Source organism: Hyperoodon ampullatus, assembly GCF_949752795.1.
Source record: "Hyperoodon ampullatus genome assembly, chromosome: 4".
NCBI lineage: Eukaryota > Metazoa > Chordata > Mammalia > Artiodactyla > Ziphiidae > Hyperoodon > Hyperoodon ampullatus.
Genome location: NC_136917.1, coordinates 92,499,486 through 92,519,981, shown reverse-complemented (window position 1 = coordinate 92,519,981; position 20,496 = coordinate 92,499,486). Strand labels below are relative to the sequence as shown.

General features: G+C 35.0%; 1 protein-coding gene across 16 annotated transcripts in view; it reads left to right on the top strand.

The window, feature by feature from the left end:
- Positions 1 to 20,496, top strand: part of PAM (peptidylglycine alpha-amidating monooxygenase) — a gene marked incomplete at its 3' end in the record, with an annotated part of 155,283 nt that overhangs the window by 86,963 nt on the left and 47,824 nt on the right. For all 16 annotated transcript variants that reach the window (XM_079703722.1, XM_079703721.1, XM_079703720.1 and 13 more), the window contains exons 7-13: positions 4,522 to 4,570; positions 5,926 to 5,993; positions 7,073 to 7,153; positions 7,428 to 7,504; positions 7,847 to 7,950; positions 13,967 to 14,151; positions 15,216 to 15,281. In XM_079703722.1, the coding sequence (XP_079559848.1) occupies positions 4,522 to 4,570; positions 5,926 to 5,993; positions 7,073 to 7,153; positions 7,428 to 7,504; positions 7,847 to 7,950; positions 13,967 to 14,151; positions 15,216 to 15,281 (630 nt within the window). The remainder of the gene's footprint in view (positions 1 to 4,521; positions 4,571 to 5,925; positions 5,994 to 7,072; positions 7,154 to 7,427; positions 7,505 to 7,846; positions 7,951 to 13,966; positions 14,152 to 15,215; positions 15,282 to 20,496) is intronic.

The window sequence follows — 20,496 nt, the reverse complement described above, 5'->3', positions numbered from 1 at the left end:
CTGTGGTAAAGATCATGTTGGAGTTAAAAGGTCATAATCTTCACACCAGACACTCGGCTGAAATATGCTTCTCTCCAAAGCTGCCACTTGCTATAGGAATAGCTGTGGTCCGAGAGCCCTCCAGACTTCCAGACAGCCTTGTTTGAGGGAGTTCAGGTTGCTCCTGCTGGGACTTCTCACTGTGTATATATGCAAACACATGGGCTCTTTAGGTCAAACTGTAGAAAGTCGAACTAGAAGAAATCACAATGATTTACAATAATAAAATTTGATTTTGAAATAATAACTCTATGAAATAGCAGTTGACTGAAATGATGTCTAAAATGTATATGAATATGCTTTATAAGTATTTTCTTTACTTTGTGATAACTCCTAGAATTTTGCTCAACTAAAGTATCGTCGTTAAAATGTTTATCCATTACTAAGTAACAGAATTTCCTCAGGTCACACAGTTAGTATTGTAATTCTATTACCCCATGGAGAAATAATGATGATTATCTAAAGTGTAAAGCATAATACCTACACACTCATACACACAGGCACACATACACACAGCAGTTTTTAGAATGCCTCATTTTTTGCTGACTCAGTGGATCAGATTGACAAGAAGATAAGTTTGATGTAAACAAATTCTTTCATCTCTAAGAAACTCTATTTAGGGTGGCTCTTAAGTGTATTTCTTCACTAATTTTCCTTCTGTATATTTTGATTTCCGGAGGTTTTTGTAAAACAGGTAAGATTTTCACTTTGGATCTTTGTATATTCACCAGCCCTCTACCCGTATAAGATTTACATTCTCTAAGACAAAACTTAGAGTCTCTAAAATTCAGTTTTCCCCGAAGTCATTATGTTATAATACATTAAGTCAGAAGTTCAGTATATTTTTCTCCAGAATGTGTTGAACATCTCATATTACTACTTGAGTTTTTAGCTGATTTGTTATTATTGTGTGATATCCTTGACTTTCTTACAGAATATGGCATGTAGTTGATAAACATGTGGGATCAAAAGAAAACCTGGTACTTTGTCTTTGCACTGGAGTGGTGAGACTGTGGCTCACTTTTTAATCCCTACAGGGAAGCAAATAGACAACAATTATATAGAAATTATTTAATTGGTTATTTGCTATTATTTAATTTAGAGAAAACTTTGATGTGTGCTTAGAAAATGTCTTCAAATTAAAATTTGTTTTTGACTTATTTTCATGCTTTTCTTTGAGTAAAAATCTACTCAATTTAGACAGTTCTAATGAAGAACATTAACAGGAAGATGCCTTGTAACTGGAAATGCTGGCATGTTACTATTAGTAACACTCCTGCTACTCTTTATTTGGTGACACATTTCAGCTTTAATGATAAACTTATTTAATAGTTCCTGAACTGTGTTAACTTATTTATTTTTCCCATTTACTTTTTTTTTAAGTCATGGTAAAGAAAATCAGCCAAGTTGGATATCAAAATGTGATTAACTTGATTCTTTCAACACAAGGATATAATGTAAAACCAAGAGACAGTTCTCATTGTACATAGTACTTTTTGCTTGGATGGACATTGTAGGGGGAACATAAGCTCTCACTTGGTATTGTTAATTAAAATAAAAAATTACAAAATCCGACATTAAGTAATTAGTGAGTAATCTGTAAGTGCTGGGTAATGTGCTAGGTGGACACCTTATATGATCCTGTCCTGCATTGCTTAAAATCTTCCAATGGCTTCTTTGCAGACAGAAAATAAAACCCAGGCTCTTAACACACTCTGCATGGCTCGGACAGTCTCCAGTCTCTTGGCCACCATATCCTTCCTGGACCACAGTAGATAAAAAAGCTACCCAGTGTCATATTATCCTGTTGAGTTCACTGTGTGACATTATCATGTTTATGTATTTGGTGTTTTGTTTGTCCCTGTCCCACCTACCCCATTTCCCTGTCTCCTCCACTTCTGTTAGAGCATAAGCACCATGAGAGCAGGAATTTTGAACATACTGTTTTTCACTGAATCCCCATTGTGTAGAACAGCTCCTGAGTATAGCAATTGCTCAGTGAATATTAACTGAATGAATGGATGATTACCATTTCTCAAAATAGCCTTAGAAGATAGATATGACATTTTTTATATACAGGAGAAATGTTTTCTGAAAACAACCAAGCTAATTAGGTGAGTCTCTGGAGTTTAGAATTCGTTTGGTATGAATTAATGGTATACTTTCCACTATTCTCATTTTATTTTATTTTATTTATTTTTGGCTGCATTGGGTCTTCATTGCTGCGCACGGGCTTTCTCTAGTTGTGGCAAGTGGGGGCTACTCTTCGTTGTGGTGCGCGGACTGCTCCTTGCGGTGGCTTCTCTTGTTGCGGAGCACGGGCTCTATGCGTGCAGGCTTCAATAGTTGTGGCACACGGGCTTCAGTAGTTGTGGCTCGCGGGCTCTAGAGTGCAGGCTCAGTAGTTGTGGCACACAGGCTTAGTTGCTCCATGGCATGTGGGATCTTCCCGGACCAGGGCTCGAACCCAAGTCCCCTGCATTGGCAGGCGGATTCTTATCCACTGCGCCACCAGGGAAGTCCTATCCACTATTCTCTTTTGATCAGTGGAGATATTTAGGTAATTCTGGGTAAATTCTATGGCTAATCATTTTGCAAGTAGTACAGACTAGGCATATTTACTAAATCTCAATCAGTACCTTTAGGAAAACTTGTTCTCAAAAATAAAAAAAATTTTAAATAAATTTAAAAAATACTCAGTTATCCTTTTATATTTAAAAGCATAGGCAAAAATTAAGATAAACCTGTAATTTATTCTTTTTGCTATTATTTTCTCCTCATCTATTTAAAGCTCAATTGAAATTTTAAAAAAAAGAACAGTGAAATTATTATGAAAATAAAATCTCACTGAAATTGATTTAGGAGATTGGATAAAGTCCCTTTGTAAAATGACAAAAATAAATCCAACTGATTAAATATAAAATGTTTATCATTGAATTTATTTCTGTACTGTTTTTAAGATCAAGCTTAATACTATACAGAGACATTTCCTTTGTGTTTTATTACCAAAGTATTAAACATGATTTGTTATATTTTCTTTCTAAACTTTATCTATGGTAAATAAAAATGCATATCTTGTTAGTTACCTGTTGTTATGTATTTTTATGTGAAGCTACCTTTGCTTTTCTCATGAGAATTACAGATGAAAGGAAAAATTTTTCTTGAAAGAATTATTGCATGTGCTGTTATTTATTAGTATGTTTCACTTTTTTAAAAAATTAATTAATTTATTTATTTTTGGCTGTGTTGGGTCTTCATTGCTGCATGCAGGCTTTCTCTAGTTGTGGCGAGCAGGGCTACTCTTCGTCGCAGTGCATGGGCTTCTCATTGCAGTGGCTTCTCTTGTTGCGGAGCACAGGCTCTAGGCAAGCAGGCTTGTGGCTGCTTGTGGCTCGTGGGCTCTACAGCGCAGGCTCAGTAGTTGTGGTGCCCCGGCTTAGTTGCTCTGCGTCATGTGGGATCTTCCCGGACCAGGGCTCGAACCTGTGTCCTCTGCATTGGCAGGCAGAGTCTTAACCAGTGCGCCACCAAGGAAGTCCAGTATACTTCACTTCTTAATTTCTCATATAAATCTATCAGTCTTGCACACACATACACAATAGTTACATTAAAATCAACTCTTAAAGTTGAGATATAGAGTTTTATAATTACTAGAATAAAATGTGAAATAGAAAGGATTTAACATATACATAAAGGGAAGGAATGAGTAAGTCCGAGTTACTGTTCATGGTCTCTGTGGTTAGAGATCAGCAACTTCAAAAGAGATCAGAATTTGGATGAGTAATTTAAATTTTTACCTTCTTTCTATTTGGGGAAGACGAAGGAAGAAGAGAGAAGATTTGTAAGAGGTCTCTGAAGTGTCCTTGGCAAAGATGCAGATACTTAGCGGCTCTCAACTGAAGTTAGGGTGTAAAAAGAGTGAACATCAGATCCCTGTTTAGAAGGTGGGAATGAACGAGGCTTAGAAACCAAATAAGGTGATCCCTATACATAAATTTGAGACATTACAGACTCTAAAAAATGGTTATATCTTGAAAGCCCAAATTATGGACTACTTCAGTTTTTGAAAAGTAGAAAAGCTAGTTGTTTGGAACCCCATGGATCAAACCATTCAGTTCACAAACTTTTCTGGATGTTTCAACAATACAGGTAATGCATAGAGAGAAGCCACAGCTTTCTTCTGTGAGCTTATGACTAGTATTTAGTGTATCTGCAGGAAAGCAGATAACTAGTCAGTTTGATGAGTCAAGAAAAAAACTACAGACTGCTTGAAATGATAGTTTTGTTGTTGCTCTGGGATACATTGGAAATAAATGGATTTCATGAATATGACAGTACTCTGTAAACTATAAAACACCATACAAATGAAGTATGTAGGGTTTTTTATGTAGTATTGGGTTGTGATAAGTTAACATTTTTAGTTTGAAATCCATTTTTCACATTTTTATATTTAAGATGTGTATTTTGTGTGTGTGTTTTCAGATAACCACAAGGACTGCTCTGGTGTTTCCTTACACCTTACACGCCTGCCGTAAGTACTACCGTTATCCTAGCTGAGTGACAACTTTAAGATCTTCAAGAGCTTAAAAGTGGGAAATCCACTGTGCTAGTTATCTATTGCTGTATAACAAATTACTCTAAATATAGTGGCTTAAAACAACGAATATTTATTGTCTCACTTTCCTGTGGCTCAGGAATCTGCGCACAGCTTAGCTAGGTTCTAGGGCTGGCAGTCTCGCACAAAGGCTGCAGTCAAAGTCTCGGCCAGGGTTTCAGCCATCTGGAGACTTGACCGAGGAGGATTCGCTTCCAAGATCACTCATATGGCTATTGACGGGATTCAATTCCTTGCTGGCTGTGGGCTGGAGGACTCCCTCCTTTCCTCCCCGTGTGGGCTCTAAACAGGGCAGCTCACAGCATGGCAGCTGGTGTCCATCACAGCTAGCAAGGGAGAAAGCAAGAGGGTGAGCAGGATGGAAGCCAGAGAGTCATTTCGTATCCTCATTTCAGAAGTTACTGAATATAATATATAAGCCTGATACATGAAGAAAATAGTTAACAACAAATCTTCATACTCTGAATCCAATGGAGAAAAAAAAAGAAGTCATTTTTGCTATATTCTGTTTGTTAGAAATAACAAAGTACTGGGTCTTGTTACTAGGTCCAGCCCACATCAAGGGAAGAAGATTGGACAAGGGCATGAATGTCAGAGCTGTGGGTCTTTGGGAGCTGTATAGGTCAGGGTTCTCCAGAGAAACTGAACTAACAGAATGTATGAGAGAGAGAGAATGAAAGAGAAAGAGAAATTGAGATTTACTTTAAGGAATAGACCCACACAGTTGTCGGATCTGGCAAGTCTGAAATATTCAAGGCAGGCTGGCAGGTGGGAAATCCTGGCAGGAATCAATATTGCAATCTTGGGTCCAAAGACAGTCTGGAGGCAGAATTCCTTCCTCTTCCCGGGACCTCAGTCTTTTCCCTTAAGAGACCCACCCACGTTGTGGACCATAATCTGCTTTACCCAAAGTCAGTGTTTTAAATGTTAACTGCTTCTTAAAAAATACCTTCACAGCAACATCTGAATTAGTGCTTGACCAAACAACTGGCCACGGCAGCCTAGCAAACTTGATATATACAATTAACCATCACAGGAGCCACTTAGAGACTGCCTTCCACATTTACTATGCCACAAAAATGTGTATTATTTGCCCAAGAAAGTAAAGTTTTCTCCAGAAAAAAATATATATTCTTCCTCTTTTACCATATTATTTTAATTTTCACATGAATCATATTTTACAGACCAATGTATTGAAGTATACCTTATTTTTCCAAGGCAATAGTTTTGACTTTGCAAATAGTTGAGATAAATATTACTGTTTTCTGCAGACAGCCTTTAATTGCTGGCATGTACCTTATGATGTCTGTTGACACTGTTATACCAGCAGGAGAGAAAGGTGAGTAATGATCTTTCAGAATTACCGTTACCTCATTACCTAATCTTTAAGAATGGATTTACAGTATATTTTTTAAAACACTTGAAAATGATCAATATTCTTGAGTCCCTGAAAAATACACCAGTTCTTTATTATTGTTGGAGTTAAAATAGGTTTTTGTATTATTCCAAGCCAGTAGTTTATTATTTTCCAGTTTTTATGCTAAGAATTGAGGCCCATAGGTAAGTAGAGGGTTATACAAATTAAAGAATAATTCTTGAGTATTTTACAAATCAATCATCCATTCTTCTGATGCCAGAAACAAATTTCATATCATACTGTGGCATAAACTACTGCAGAGAATATCAGATTCAGAATCAAAAGCCAGCAAATCCAGGTGCAACTCAAGTCTTTGAACACAGATTTACTGGGCTTATTTCTCCATTTGTAAAATGGGGATAATAATAGCTGATTTCTCCTAAACTTACAAAAAGCTATTGGAATAAATATAATATTATTCATCAGTGTATCTTATCCTTTGGTGAAAGTGTCATATTAAATATTATTTGTTTTTACTGGGAATCTTTTAAAGTTAATGACAAGTATGATCTCATTACTTTTCATTGGCTTATTTTAAAAGACGTTTATTGAATAGCTACTGTGTGTTAGTCTGCAAGGAAGAAAAAGTATATGAAATGTTTCCTTCTCAACAGGAACTGTCAATCTTGTTATCTTAGGTATCTGTAATCAATTTTTCAAAAATCCTTCTGTTCTAAAAATAAAAACCAATGTTTAAGCTTTTTCAACTGTGTAAATTTCATGATAAACATATCAAATTAAGCCTACGTTTTCACTGTTGATTTGGCCTAGTCATTTTGTTTATGAGTGAAATAAAATATGAGGGTAAGGGGTGCTTAACTCATCTTAGTAAAGTAGCTGGCACATAATAAGTGCTTAATATCTGCTGACTACATGAGTATGTGTTTACTCAAAACCCCCATGCTTAGCTACTTGAGAATACTCTATACATACTTCTGGTCAAGAATAATGTCATTTTCCAGTTGAATAGTGACTTTTTTCTGTGTTTTCATTTCTAACAGTGGTGAATTCTGATATTTCATGCCATTATAAAAAGTATCCAATGCATGTCTTTGCCTACAGAGTTCACACTCACCATTTAGGTAAGAACTTTAAACTACATATTAGATGATATACCACTGCCCTTGCTAATGCTATAAATGTAAAATGTAAATTATATTTGACCTTAAATCTGTTTCAGTGAAAGAGATTTTGTGCAATACCTTGAAATTCTGCATGTTTTTTGATCATATTGTTTTCATGAAAATGCCTAGCATTTGGAGTTCTGAAAATATTCATATTTTATTTTGAAATAAGAAAAATAATGCCTTTTATTTTTCTAATACCTTATATAATGATAATTTGTGTTCATTACAGGTAAGGTAGTAAGTGGATACAGAGTAAGAAATGGACAGTGGACACTGATTGGACACCAAAGCCCCCAGCTGCCACAGGTGTGTAGAATCTAGTACAATTTTGAGAGAAAAAAATATTAATCAGATAGTAATTTAAAAAACCCTCATAGAACCCTTGTGAGTTTCTCTAGGATCTAAACATCTCTAAATCTACCTTTACTGTATATCTAAGTTGTGTATAACCTCTTTTTTTATAATTTCCAACTTGATGGTTTCCTTATCAGTTCTCTTAATATGTCTAAGCAGGGTGGTGAAGTGTGTGTGTGTGTGTGTGTGTTCATACTCTCTACCCAGGGTGCCCCAAGCCTCACGTTATTAAGACATGTGGTTCTGGGTTTTATTGAGAATTTTAATGAATCATTGTATTTGTCTTCTTTGCAGGCTTTCTACCCTGTAGAACACCCAGTAGATGTTAGTTTCGGCGACATACTGGCCGCAAGATGTGTATTCACTGGTGAAGGAAGGACAGAAGCCACACACATTGGGTATGATTTCACAAATTCCACTATTTAAAATGATTTTCATTAGGACAAGGCATGAGTATAGGTGACAGTTATCTTTGTGAATGAATGGCAGGCACATTTTTCTCTGTTACGAACAATTACAACAAACTATAGCATTTTATGATTTTAGAACTGATTGATTTGGATAAACTCTAGAACATGTGCTTACTTTTTCATGCTTCCTTTCTTCCTACTTATTCAAGACCTTCAGGATCACACCTCTACATATTATAGTTGCCACAAGAGTGTGTATTACTTCCTGTACATCTTAATAAAGAAAAATATAATGATTATAATTTTTTTTCTCAAGTGTCCTTTTGCCCTGTGTTCAAATTTAGGTGATTATATAGGTTTTGCATATAGTGGTGGCCCTTAATTACTCAGAACCATTGATTTTTTTCTACCTGTTAAAACTTTTAGGTATTCATTGTTTTCCAGATAAGAAACCAAATGAGAATAATACTATGCAGTACCTTTTCCATAAGAGAATGTTGAATTTTTAAATAATTTTCAAAATACTGAGCTGCTTTGAAATAAGTTTACTTTATAACACCAAGTAAATTTTTCAAAACACTATGAATTGTTTCAAAAAAGGTTTGCCTAAATTAAAAATGAAAGATAAAGTCTCTTATCATTTCTTTCTGTTAGAAAAGAACCAAGGAGCCTCCTTTCCATATTAAGCTAGGTTATAAACTATTTACTGATGCCACCTAGAAGATGGAGCTTTAAACCATTTATCTTTTGATCAAAGAGAAGTTACAGAGAGTAGGTGTCTGAAAATATGCATTAGATGCACAGAAGATGATTCTTATGATGACAACACTAGCTGTTGGTTGTCAGGGGAAACAGAAAAGGTACTGATGCAGGTAAAAGAAAAAAAAAGCATTTGAGATGGTAAGATAGGACTTTTTTATGTCAGTCTAAAAGGATTTTATATTAATAAGCATCAATTTTAAGGCTAAAGATAAAACAAATGGAAAAAAGTCATCAAGTTATATTAAAAAAGAAGTTTTTAACAGCTTTGCTTTTGGATGACTCTGATAAATTTGGGAAGGAGACTTGAGTAAAGCAATAAAATTATTGAGTTACATAAAATGGTAACAAAAGGACTGACCAAGTAGACATAATTAGATTTGAAAAGTCTAATAATTCACTTATTAACAATCTTTAAATACATGAAGTGTAGAGCCTCTGGAACTTTACTCAAATGCCATTGGTTATTTTATTAACCTTTGAAATAGACAAACAAAGGAGTAAAAAAACCCCTTTCAACACATTCTTTGTACTAGTTTACAAGTTTAAGTGTGGAATAAGTAGAATATTTTTGCTTAGAGGTTCCTGTACAATTTTGGAGGGCTTGTAACTTTGGCCAGATTCTATCCTTTGAGTATCCTCTGTGAGGCAATATCAGCCATAGAAATTAATGACTTGTTATAGTACCAGGATGAGAGGCCCAAATGATCTCTAAGGGTCTCTTTCCGTTTCATGAGTCCAGAATAATTCTAGTCTTTTTTAAAATGTGCATTTTGCTTTAAAATAATACCCTAAAATGACTATACCAATCTATCTTTTTGTAAATCTCATGTGGACTAAAGAAAATGCCACTTTGTAATTATAAATGAAATAGAAAGAAATTACAGGAAATTAACTTATTGGGTGAGTCCATATTCTGAATATTTAATTTATACTAAGGAAGCAGAAAATTTTGAATAAACTTAAATATGAATTAAATCCTCATAATAATGCAAAGCATTCTTATAGCACTTAATATGCTTTTTAGTAATAACAATAATGTATCTGTTTTGTAAAGTAAAAGATACCACCTCCATAGGGTACTATAGAATCACAATTGAGAATGTAACCAGTATAAAAAGAAAACTAGTATTTTTATGATGTCTTTTAAATTAAATGATACTCTGTAAATCTCCTCTCTCTCTTCTCTGTTCCCATCTAACCCCCAGCCCACATACACAAACAAACGCACTGGCACAGGTTTGAGCCCTGAGCATGAAGCTGACTTAAATACAAGTCCCACTTACCCAAAGGTCATATGGGGCCAGCAGATGCCCCCTTCAAGCACTGGAAGAAAAATGGGCTTCAAGTTTTTTACCTTCTTGTTCTGCAGCCACCTGGAAACTAGGTTTTACTGGAAAATTGTACCATCAGTGGCCTACTAGGAAGATTTTCACTTGAGTGATTCTTCTACCCAATCCTAGCTTAACTCTGTATTAAGCTAGAAATTTTAGGACTGGAGAAAACTTAGCTTAAGTAGAGCAATCATAGTTAACTAATAAAAAGCCCTTAAAAAACTAGGGACAGATTTTTCCATACCAGGGATTCATCTCAAAATATAACCATTAAAAAACAGGTGAATTTAAGACAAATTATGTTAATAAATTTACTTAATGGTAACATTTTAAATCCAGATATATTATGTTTCTTTTTAAATAGTAAATATGAGTAATATATCTTAGGCAAAGTTGCACTAATGTATATATTGACAATATAGTACTAATTAACCTACCAAGAAGCAATATTTTGTACCTGACTGCATTACATATTTTATATTAAACGTGATGCTTCTCTAAATTCATTTCAGATGTTTAGTCACGTTTAAACAACAAACAAAAAAAGAATTTAATTGAGTCAGCCAAATAAGCTAATTAAGTCAGCTAATTTGCCTAAAAGGGTATATGCTAAAATTTTAAATGAATTCTTGAGAATTGGTAGGTAATATTTACCAGTTTGGTCAATTTGTTGGTCATATTTTTCATTTGGGACCAGTTATTTCATATACATATTAGCAGGTCTAATAAATATTTGTAGTTACCAAGCACAACAGTTTAATCAGCATTTCAAGTGTATTATATGCAAATAAAGTTATATGATCAATAGCCTCTTAATGTACAAGTTTTAAAGCACCATGAAACCTCTTAAGAAACAATTCAAAGCTTTGTAAAATAACTTCTTCAAAGTTTTCATATTTCTTTTAAAATTAGTCTTTTACTGTCATTGGTTATTTTCAAGTCTAGCATCTGTTCATATTTCTTTCCAAAATTAATCTTTTACTGTTATTGGTTATTTTCAAGTCTAGCATCTGTTGAGTGTAAGGGGCAGGGGCTAGGGATGAGGGAATCACCAGAGTGGAGTATCACTGTCTGAAACATAGTCATGGTGTTCCATAATATTTGGGTTTCTATAAATGATACATTTCACGATATTTGATACTTTCTTAAATGTCTATTACATATCTTTATAATATGAAATGATATATTTGTATAAAAACCCTGATAGATGATAGATAGATAGATAGATAAAAGAAAAAAGATAGAATAACAGATAGACCTCAAAAAGATAAACAGATAGACCTCAATATTTTTCAGAAATGCTGTAAATTGAGTTTGTAATATTGACCTGACTCAGCAGTATGATGTATTAGGGGTAACAGGTTATGCTGTAATACATTATAAACATCTGTTAAGATAGATTATTCCTTCTTCCTCATTCAACATATATTTATTGAGCATGTACTATTTTCAGGCTCACCAGACTTTGTCAGATTTAAAGCTAGCCTATATAAAAGAAGTAGTTCTCACTTAAGCACCTTATTATGCATGAAGAGGAAAGAAATGCACCACTGTAATTTGGGGGATATAGATGATGCCAGCCGTCATCATTTAGGGAATGACATTGGCATTAGGTAGTGTTGAAAGGACCATTCAGCAGAGCCAGCGCAGAAGTCTGAACACAGTGTCCCTCCATACTTTCTCATGTTAACAAGCATTCGCTTGACAGAGTTGAATTGCATATGTTGTTCTCTATGGAGAAGAAGGGTAGATGTATCACAGTTCTCCCTTGGGAACATAGAAAGCAGTTTGGTTTAAAGTCAGAGATTTTTTGGGTGAAAGAAAGATGAATGTGGAATAAAACAGGCAAACCGTGTTGCTGATACTAACAATGATTTGAATCCTACCTTGTTTAGGATATGATAGTTTCTGTGTCAGATAGGAGCTCAGAGTTACTTTGACTACAAGTTCAATTATAGATGGAAAGGAATAAAGTATGACTCTTTTCTTTTTCTTCAGCTGTTTAATGAAATTTTCTTTGTGATTGTGAAGATTCTTAAATTGTTTAATCAGCTCAATATTGTATCATAGAGTCAATACCTTAAATGAGCTATATTAGTGAGCTGGTTAGGCTGTTTCACAAAATCACATGTGTTTAGAGATGAACGTGGGCATGACATTCCCAAACAAAAAATATGGAAGGATGTATCCATTGGTTAATTGCAAGTTTCATTTATTACCATACAAATTTTTTCAGTTTTTTTCCTTTCATTAATTTGGGAAGGTTTCATTTTGCTTTCCCTCTCTGCACAATGATTCAAGGTTTTCTAAGCCAGGGCCACACCTTAAATTACTTTTCCCTCATTTCACTCTCTTGATCTATACCTTTTTCCTCATTTTGAATGAGGGGAGAGTGGATAATATGGTGGGAGGCTCTGGCTTATTACTTTGGCACCAGCCATTCCTTTTATAGCACATAATTTTCTGACCAACTCCAAAGCTGCTAAAATGTAATTCTTAGCAATGGCATTTTGACACATGAAGATATGTGTAGTGAACAGGTGTTTGCTTGGGATTGCACTTCACTCTTTGCTTTTATTTCATGGGAAAGGCAATTACACTGGCAGGTATCATATTCAGAGAGTGAGAAGACAAATTATTTTCAAAAGCATAAACGGAGCTTCCCATAACAGGGGCTCATTCCTGTGGTTTCTCGGGCTCTACATTTTCAGAGCTTAGAGGAACCACATCCCTGTTTGGAAAAGATTTTTCTTTTTTTTCCTTCCCTTGCTGATGTCATTACTGTTGCTATGGAGAGGAAATAAGTGCCTCATGACATTGCTGGAAAAATCAACACTGATGTATTTCTGTATGGCAAATAATCCATTTCAGAGCTTGTTTTTTTATTAGTAGAGGCTTGCTAAAAATTGTCAGAACTAACACCAAAAAGGAAATGTTCCTTTTCCGAACCACGCTGGTATATAAAAGGTGGTTTATGTGAAGGTGTACCTAAATATTTCCTTCCTAATGATAGTGAAGAGAATGAAATACATAGTAACCCATGTGAATTGAGGAGGAAGAAAACATGTTCTATAAACTATTAGGCATGATTTATATTATTTGGAACTTTTTCTTGGAAATGACCACCCCGCTGTTTTAAGATCTATCTTTAACGTTGAGTTATTCAGTTGTACGGCACTACCCCATTCAGGTCTGAGCCCTTAGAAGGCATTAGTCCTGGTTTCACTTTGTATCATTCCTCAGGCATTCTTTTCTTCCCTGCTATAGAAGTCAAGGTGCCAAGTCAGATACAAGAGATAATGTTTATGATGTCTTAGTATCAACACATGATTCTTGATTCATCTCACCCTGAGGAACAAGCAGTTACCAAAACCAAGATCCCCGACTCTAAGGGTTAAGTGGAAAAAGCCACTTTTATATAAACTTGTAATTAATATATGATGTTTCTGTTGAACTGTTCTGAATTTTATTGTTATTAAGTAAATAATTAAGATTTTCCATGAGAAAAATACCTTACTCAATCTATGAGTTTTAACAAATAGAAGAAGGACTAAAGAATAAAAGGATTTAGAAGAGGAAAGAAAGCATGTCATTGCAACTGAAATGCCATTACCATCAGTAGTATTTGGTGATATCCATGGAGTGACTGCAAAAGAATACTCCATTATTAAGTGGAAATATGCCTTTGACAGTGTGCTTTTGATGTTGAAAACTGTGATGGGTTTTAATGAAAGCTATAAAATAAATGTACAATATTTCCACCTTTGAATCCATTGTTGGAAGATTTACCGGTTGCATTTTTCTTGCATTAAGAATGTGTTTTATGTGAATGACTGATTTGTCATGTCTATGGGTTTTTTTGTTTGTTTGGTTGGGGTTTTTTGGGGTTTTTTTTTTTTTCTTGCCTGCAGTGGCACATCTAGTGATGAAATGTGCAACTTATACATTATGTATTACATGGAAGCCAAGCATGCAGTTTCTTTCATGACCTGTACACAGAATATCGCTCCGGATTTGTTCAGAACCATACCACCAGAGGCCAACATTCCAATTCCTGTGAAGTCTGATATGGTTATGATGCATGGACATCACAAAGGTAAAACTGGTGTTTAAATCAACACCAATTTGTATTTTATATTTTCTTATGTGTCTCACTTGACTATATGATTAATGTTTAAAATCATCCTCCTTCTGTCAAACAATCGCATGTGTACACATAATCTGATTCCCTCTTTTCCCTCTTTATCCTCTATCTCCCCTCCTGACATTCCCCCATCAAAACAGTTAAAGTGAAAACTCTCAGCTAGTGATGAGACAGATTCATTTGAGACCAATTCCATAAATGTAGATCTTTCTTCATTTAATTTGTGTTTCTAGTTTCCTCATTTCATTCATAACCAGTAATGAATTATTCAGTTTATGAATTTATACACCATGTTCTAAAGGGTGCTACAGTTTGCCAATGAAAATGGTTATCATCTCCGACCATACCCTAAGTTATCTGTTGAATGAGTCTTCAAGCAAAGAACAGTTCTTGATTTATGAGGCATTACTAGCCTTAGTCTTTTTGGTCTCATTCTCTAAATTGTTCTTTAATTTACTGTTCATCTGCAAAATGGTCATGTTGACTGTCACTTCTTTAGTTTAAAATTGCAAAACCCACATACTTTTTTATTGGAGGAAGTATGCTGAGACTTTACTGAGTATTACAAGTTCAGTCTTAATGCCAGAACTTATTATTTCTTTCTATAGGAAATTTTATAAAAGAAATTAACATAGCAATCAGGTCATTTATAAAAATCATAATATATTTATAAAATGTACCTTAAAATGTTCTGAAAATATCCTAAAAATATTACTAGATTCAACTTTTTAAAAAATACAAACAGTTTTATTAATGCATCTTTAAAATTCTGTATCATTTATATATTACTGAAAGGGTAGTTGATCCAGTTATTAAGTCAGAGTCTGGTACTTGGTAATTATGCTAGAGTTTTTTGTGAATTAGAGCATTTCTGCCATATCATTTCATAATACTATTGTTTTTATGAAATACAAGACCCTGAAAATATTTTATGTTGATAGCATATTTCCAATAAACTATTTAAAGTATGTAATATATACTGCAAATTTATGCTCAGCTCTTTTGCTCCTTTACAGAAACAGTGAATAAAGATAAGACTTCTTCACTACAGCAGCCAAAACGAGAAGAAGTATTAGAACAGGGTATGTATGCTTACTTCTGTAACTAGGCCTATAAAAGTATTCATTATCCAAATAGGCAACCAAATTTTAAAGTTATTGAGGTATTTTAGGTCTTTCTTTATCAGCCTAATACCCTACATATTGCTGATTTTATATAATACCTAATTCATGAGAAAATGGTCAAATGTTGCACTTTGGCTTTGAAAATAAAATGCATTAATGTAATTTAGTCCCATTAGATTTTTCTGTCTTTGTTTTACCTTATTTAGTGTTGTAACTTTTATATATAGTGCAAGTACAGATATAATCATTAGAAACAATCAGTGGGCTGCTTTTGAAACCTTATGTCCTTTAATATTTAAATTCTTGTATGTTTTGTATGGTGTGTTCATAACTATATCTGAGGTTCAAGAAAAAAAGAAATTAAGAATTAAACAGGGGCCTCCCTGGTGGCGCAGTGGTTGAGAGTCCGCCTGCCGATGCAGGGGATACGGGTTCGTGCCCCGGTCTGGGAGAATCCCATATACCGCGGAGCGGCTGGGCCCGTGAGCCATGGCTGCTGAGCCTGTGCATCCGGAGCCTGTGCTCCGCAACGGGAGAGGCCACAACAGTGAGAGGCCCGCGTACCACAAAAAAAAAAAAAAAAAAAAAAAAAAAAAAAAAAAAGAATTAAACATATCTTACCTCTCTTTTAAGTCATTCTTCTCTGCCTTCAGTTAAGGTAGGCGGGATTATCATCTTATGCATTTGTAGTTTTGTGTTAAGTTGCCATCTGAAGGGTTAGGAAAGCTTCATTCTTCCTCTGTTCTATTTATTTAAAGTGGTAATATTTGATGTTTTAGGTCATATACTGTATGTGCTGGCACTGAAAATTTATTCTCCTGAATCTTGCTTTCTTGCCAGTTAAATTGGAACATAGTACTTTGTGTTAGGTGTTGAAGTATGTTATCAAGTCGTTTTGGGCCTAGATGTAATATATTTAAAAACATTAGTTTAATGTTAATGCAAACATGCTTCTATTGACAACATAAAGTGTATAGGAAATAGATAGGATTTTTCTATTAGCAACTTGCAGAAATTTGTGACTCTTTGGGTATTGTAAACCACTATAGGAATTATTCAAAATGTGTTCTGTTAAGTCTAGGTCAAAGATATTACTCTTGCACTAATAGTATTTGCAAAATTAAAAACTCAGACTTTTTAAAGGAAAAAATGCATTCTGAAAGGAGAATAGGGTAAACTGTAATATAAAAGTTTTGAAATTATATAGAGTATGTTCCATAACATCTCATTCTAACAAAGTGGCTTAAAAATAAACTTAGCTCGAAGTTGTTTCTATTTTTGTATTAAGTCAAAAAAAGGGAGATGATTTTATAGTGAATAATTTATGCTAAGTGGTTCCTACTAAACTATTGAGTATGACTTAAAATAGCTAAATTTATCAGTCCTGTGTATATAATTTGTAAGGAAGTCAGTAATTGTAGCCTAAATACAGTAGTTTTAAGTGTTTACTATAACTGTCCAGAAATAATTGGAGTCATCTTAGAACACATTTCCAAATACCAACATATGTGGTACAGTGTGGAATGAGATCACCATTTAGTAGGTGCAGCTAGTAAAATGTTTCTGTGGAAACTGAGGCTGGACTTTTTTCCTTTTGAAGTTATTTGAGTTGACCAAGAAAGACATTGAAACCCCGGAAGGATTAGAAACCCAGAGGTTTTATTAGCAGAGGAACCTTAAATATTAGATTTAATCTGTTCTTTTCAAACCATAGGATTTTAGGAGGTGTCATGTATGCCTAAAAACCAAATCCTTTAATACACTTTCATATATTGCCATTCATTTATCCTTTTATGTTTGGTAGCATATACATATAGTATTAAGAAGCTTAAATATACCCTTATATATTTATTGATATATTGGGCTATATACCCAGTATAGTCTTAATGGTTTCAGAGAAGAATTCTATGGATACATAAATTATTTTCCTGTAGTTACCATTTTATTCTACTTATGAATAAAAATGCTGTAAAGTGATTTAACTTGGGAAGAAAAAACCAGTAGTCTGACTCAATTTTCATACTGCAGAAAATAGGCTGTGGCATTCATATGTTGAAATTAGTAGGTCCATCAGAATGTCACCTAGATTATGTGAAGACAAATACCTCACCAAAAGCTATTTCAATGGCCATTGTAGCCTCTCTATTATTCTATTAGTCTTTGGGGATCACCAGCCTGGAATTTAAAGAGAAATATAAAAATATTCCAAATGCATATTTGTACACATAGTTTATTTGACTTGCTAGTTAGATCAATCTCCTTGCAATACACAGGGAAAATCTACTCATTACTGAGAGAGTACCCCATTCTTCTCAGAGATGTTTGTTTGCACAAAATGTCTATTTGTATTCATTCCCTGGGGTGTTAAATTGACCAAGTAGATGATAGGGGGGCTCTAATTATTCAAGTAAATTACACCATGTAGGCTGATTTTTAAAGAAATCCCTCAGACTTAACCCTTTGCCTTATTTTGGTATTCTGGCAAAAACAAGTTATGTTCAAGTACTCCTCCTGGTTGTATTGATTCTTTCAGTATTTTAAATCTCCGATACATAAAAGCCCTGAATTATTTCAGTTGTACTAGCCATAAACTAAAAGACAGCATCTATGTTGGTCACACAGGATATAAAACTCCCATTGGAAATAGAACAGTTGAGGGGCAGGGAAGAAAAGACCCAAAACATAAGAGGACATGTACCCAAAGGCAAGCTCTGTACCCATCAGTGACTAAATAATAGAGAAAGTTCTACCTGGATAATACAAACTATTTTTTTTTTTGCTTCCTGTCTTAATACATTGGCAAAGCAGACAGGAAGATAAAAGTCATGATATGTCATAAATGCTGTGTTGGAAAGAAGGGATGACCTTTACTGAGGTAGTAAAGAAAAAAAAAGAGAGAGAAAGACTCATATGCCATAGGCTGAAAAAAAGAAATGTAGCAGTGCCACAAATGGACAGGAAGTAGTAGGTACCTCCAACATGGAGAGAAAAAAAAAACAAAGCAAACTAATAATCTATTTAACACAGGTTTATCTAATACTCTATTTCCACAGGAGAAATATAAGTGTTTTATTTCCTTTGAAATTCTTATCACTAAAATTGCTAGCTATTAATTTTCACCAGAATATTAACCTTGACCAGAAGTTAACTAGTTTGAAAGAGCCATCTGAGTTTTGTGTGAATCCATGTAGAATTGCCCATCCTGTGCTTACTCACAAGCACACTAACCTGCTTCAGCATCCTTGTCTGCCTTTGTTGCCTCTTGAACAAAATTTGGCCGAAGGCAAATGTATCTCAGACTCTATCTCAAAAAGTATAATTATGGAGACACCAGAGGAACCTCATTATATGGACATCTTTACCTATCAGGTTGTCCTGGATCATGCAACAGTGGAAAACATTTTTTTAAATAAATTTATTTATTTTATATATTTATTTTTGGCTGCATTGGGTCTTTGTTGCTGTGCGCGGGCTTTCTCTAGTTGTGGCGAAGGGGGGCTACTCTTCATTGTGGTGCATGGGCTTCTCATTGCAGTGGTTTCTGTTGTTGCAGAGCATGGACTCTAGGTGCATGGGCTTTAGTAGTTGTGTCTCGCAGGCTCAGTAGTTGTGGCTTGTGGGTTCTAGAGCGCAGGCTCTGTAGTTGTGGCTTGCAGTCTCTAGAGCGCAGGCTCAGTAGTTGTGGCACTTAGTTGTGGGGCTTAGTTGCTCCACGACATGTGGGATCTTCCCGGACCAGGGCTCGAACCCATGTCCCCTGCATTGGCAGGCAGATTCTTAACCACTGTGCCACCGGGGAAGCCCAACAGTGGAAAACATTTTAATGAGGCTTTAATTAAATCTGCAGAGATTTTTAAAAAATAATGCTTATTAGAATTTTTTAACCATATTCATTATAGAATATATGGAAGTTATAGAAAAGTATGAAGAAGTAAACAAAAATTATCCATAATCCCCAGAAATATGGGTGTATATGTACACCCTGTGTGAAATATATATTTTACATATATATGTATATTATTTTTAAAATATTTAGATCATAATGTATGCACATTTTTGTATCTTCTTTTTAAAATACCATATCTTGGATATTTCCTCCAACTATAAAAATTATTGGCGTGCAGGATTTTTAATGACTGCATAATATGTGTATATTGCTGCCCATAGTGCTTTGAAAATAGCCTATTTGTCTACAGGTGAGCTTAGGTGAATGAGTTAATTATGCCTGCTTCTATGCAGAAAAACACTAATGGCTATTCAAAACAAATGGAAATGTCACCAAGCTTTGAAAATGTTGTAAGTGAAGAATTCTCTGTGTTTGCAAAAAGTACAATAAGCTAAACAATAAAACCCAACTAGACAGTGATTCTGGGTGGAGGAAATGAATCCTAGGAGACTATACAGAATGAGAAATATGTGGAGATTTTTCAGATTTTTCACACACAAATGTATCCTTTACTTCTGTGTTCTGGTTGGCACTTTTAGGAAAGTAAGGCATGTTTTTTTTCTCTTTATTTCTTATGCATTATGATTTTTTATATATGTTCACTATACTAAAGGTACAACCTGAACGTTCTATCACCATTGTTTAGGCAAGGAATGTGGGCTGAAACTAAAAGGCATGCCAGCCTCAAGCATGAATCTATACAACTACATTTAGGAGTTCTGAATTTGGGTGTTTCTCTCCTTTAAAATTCAAAGTATAAATCTACTGTTGAAACTTATGTCAGTTGTATTCGGAAGATTTTATGTCTTAAAAAAACTCAAGGCAGGGACTTCCCTGGTGGCCAGTGGTTGGGAATCGGCCTGCCAGAGCAGGGGACATGGGTTTGAGCCCTGGTCCTGGAGGATCCCACATGCCGCGGAGGAGCTAAGCCCGTGCGCCACAACTACTGAGCCTGCGCTCTAGAGCCTGCAAGCCACAACTGCTGAAGCCCACATGCCTGGAGCCGGTGCTCCACAATGGGAGAGGCCACCACAGTGAGAGGCCCGCGCACCACGGCGAATGGTAGCCCCCGCTTGCCGCAGCTGGAAAGGGCCCGTGCGCAGCAACGAGGACCCCACGCAGCCAAAAATTAACTAATTAATTAATTAATTTAAAAAAAAAAAAAACCTCAAGGCAGAATTGAAAGTCAGATCTGCAATACGAGTATGTCCTTGTTATTGTACATTA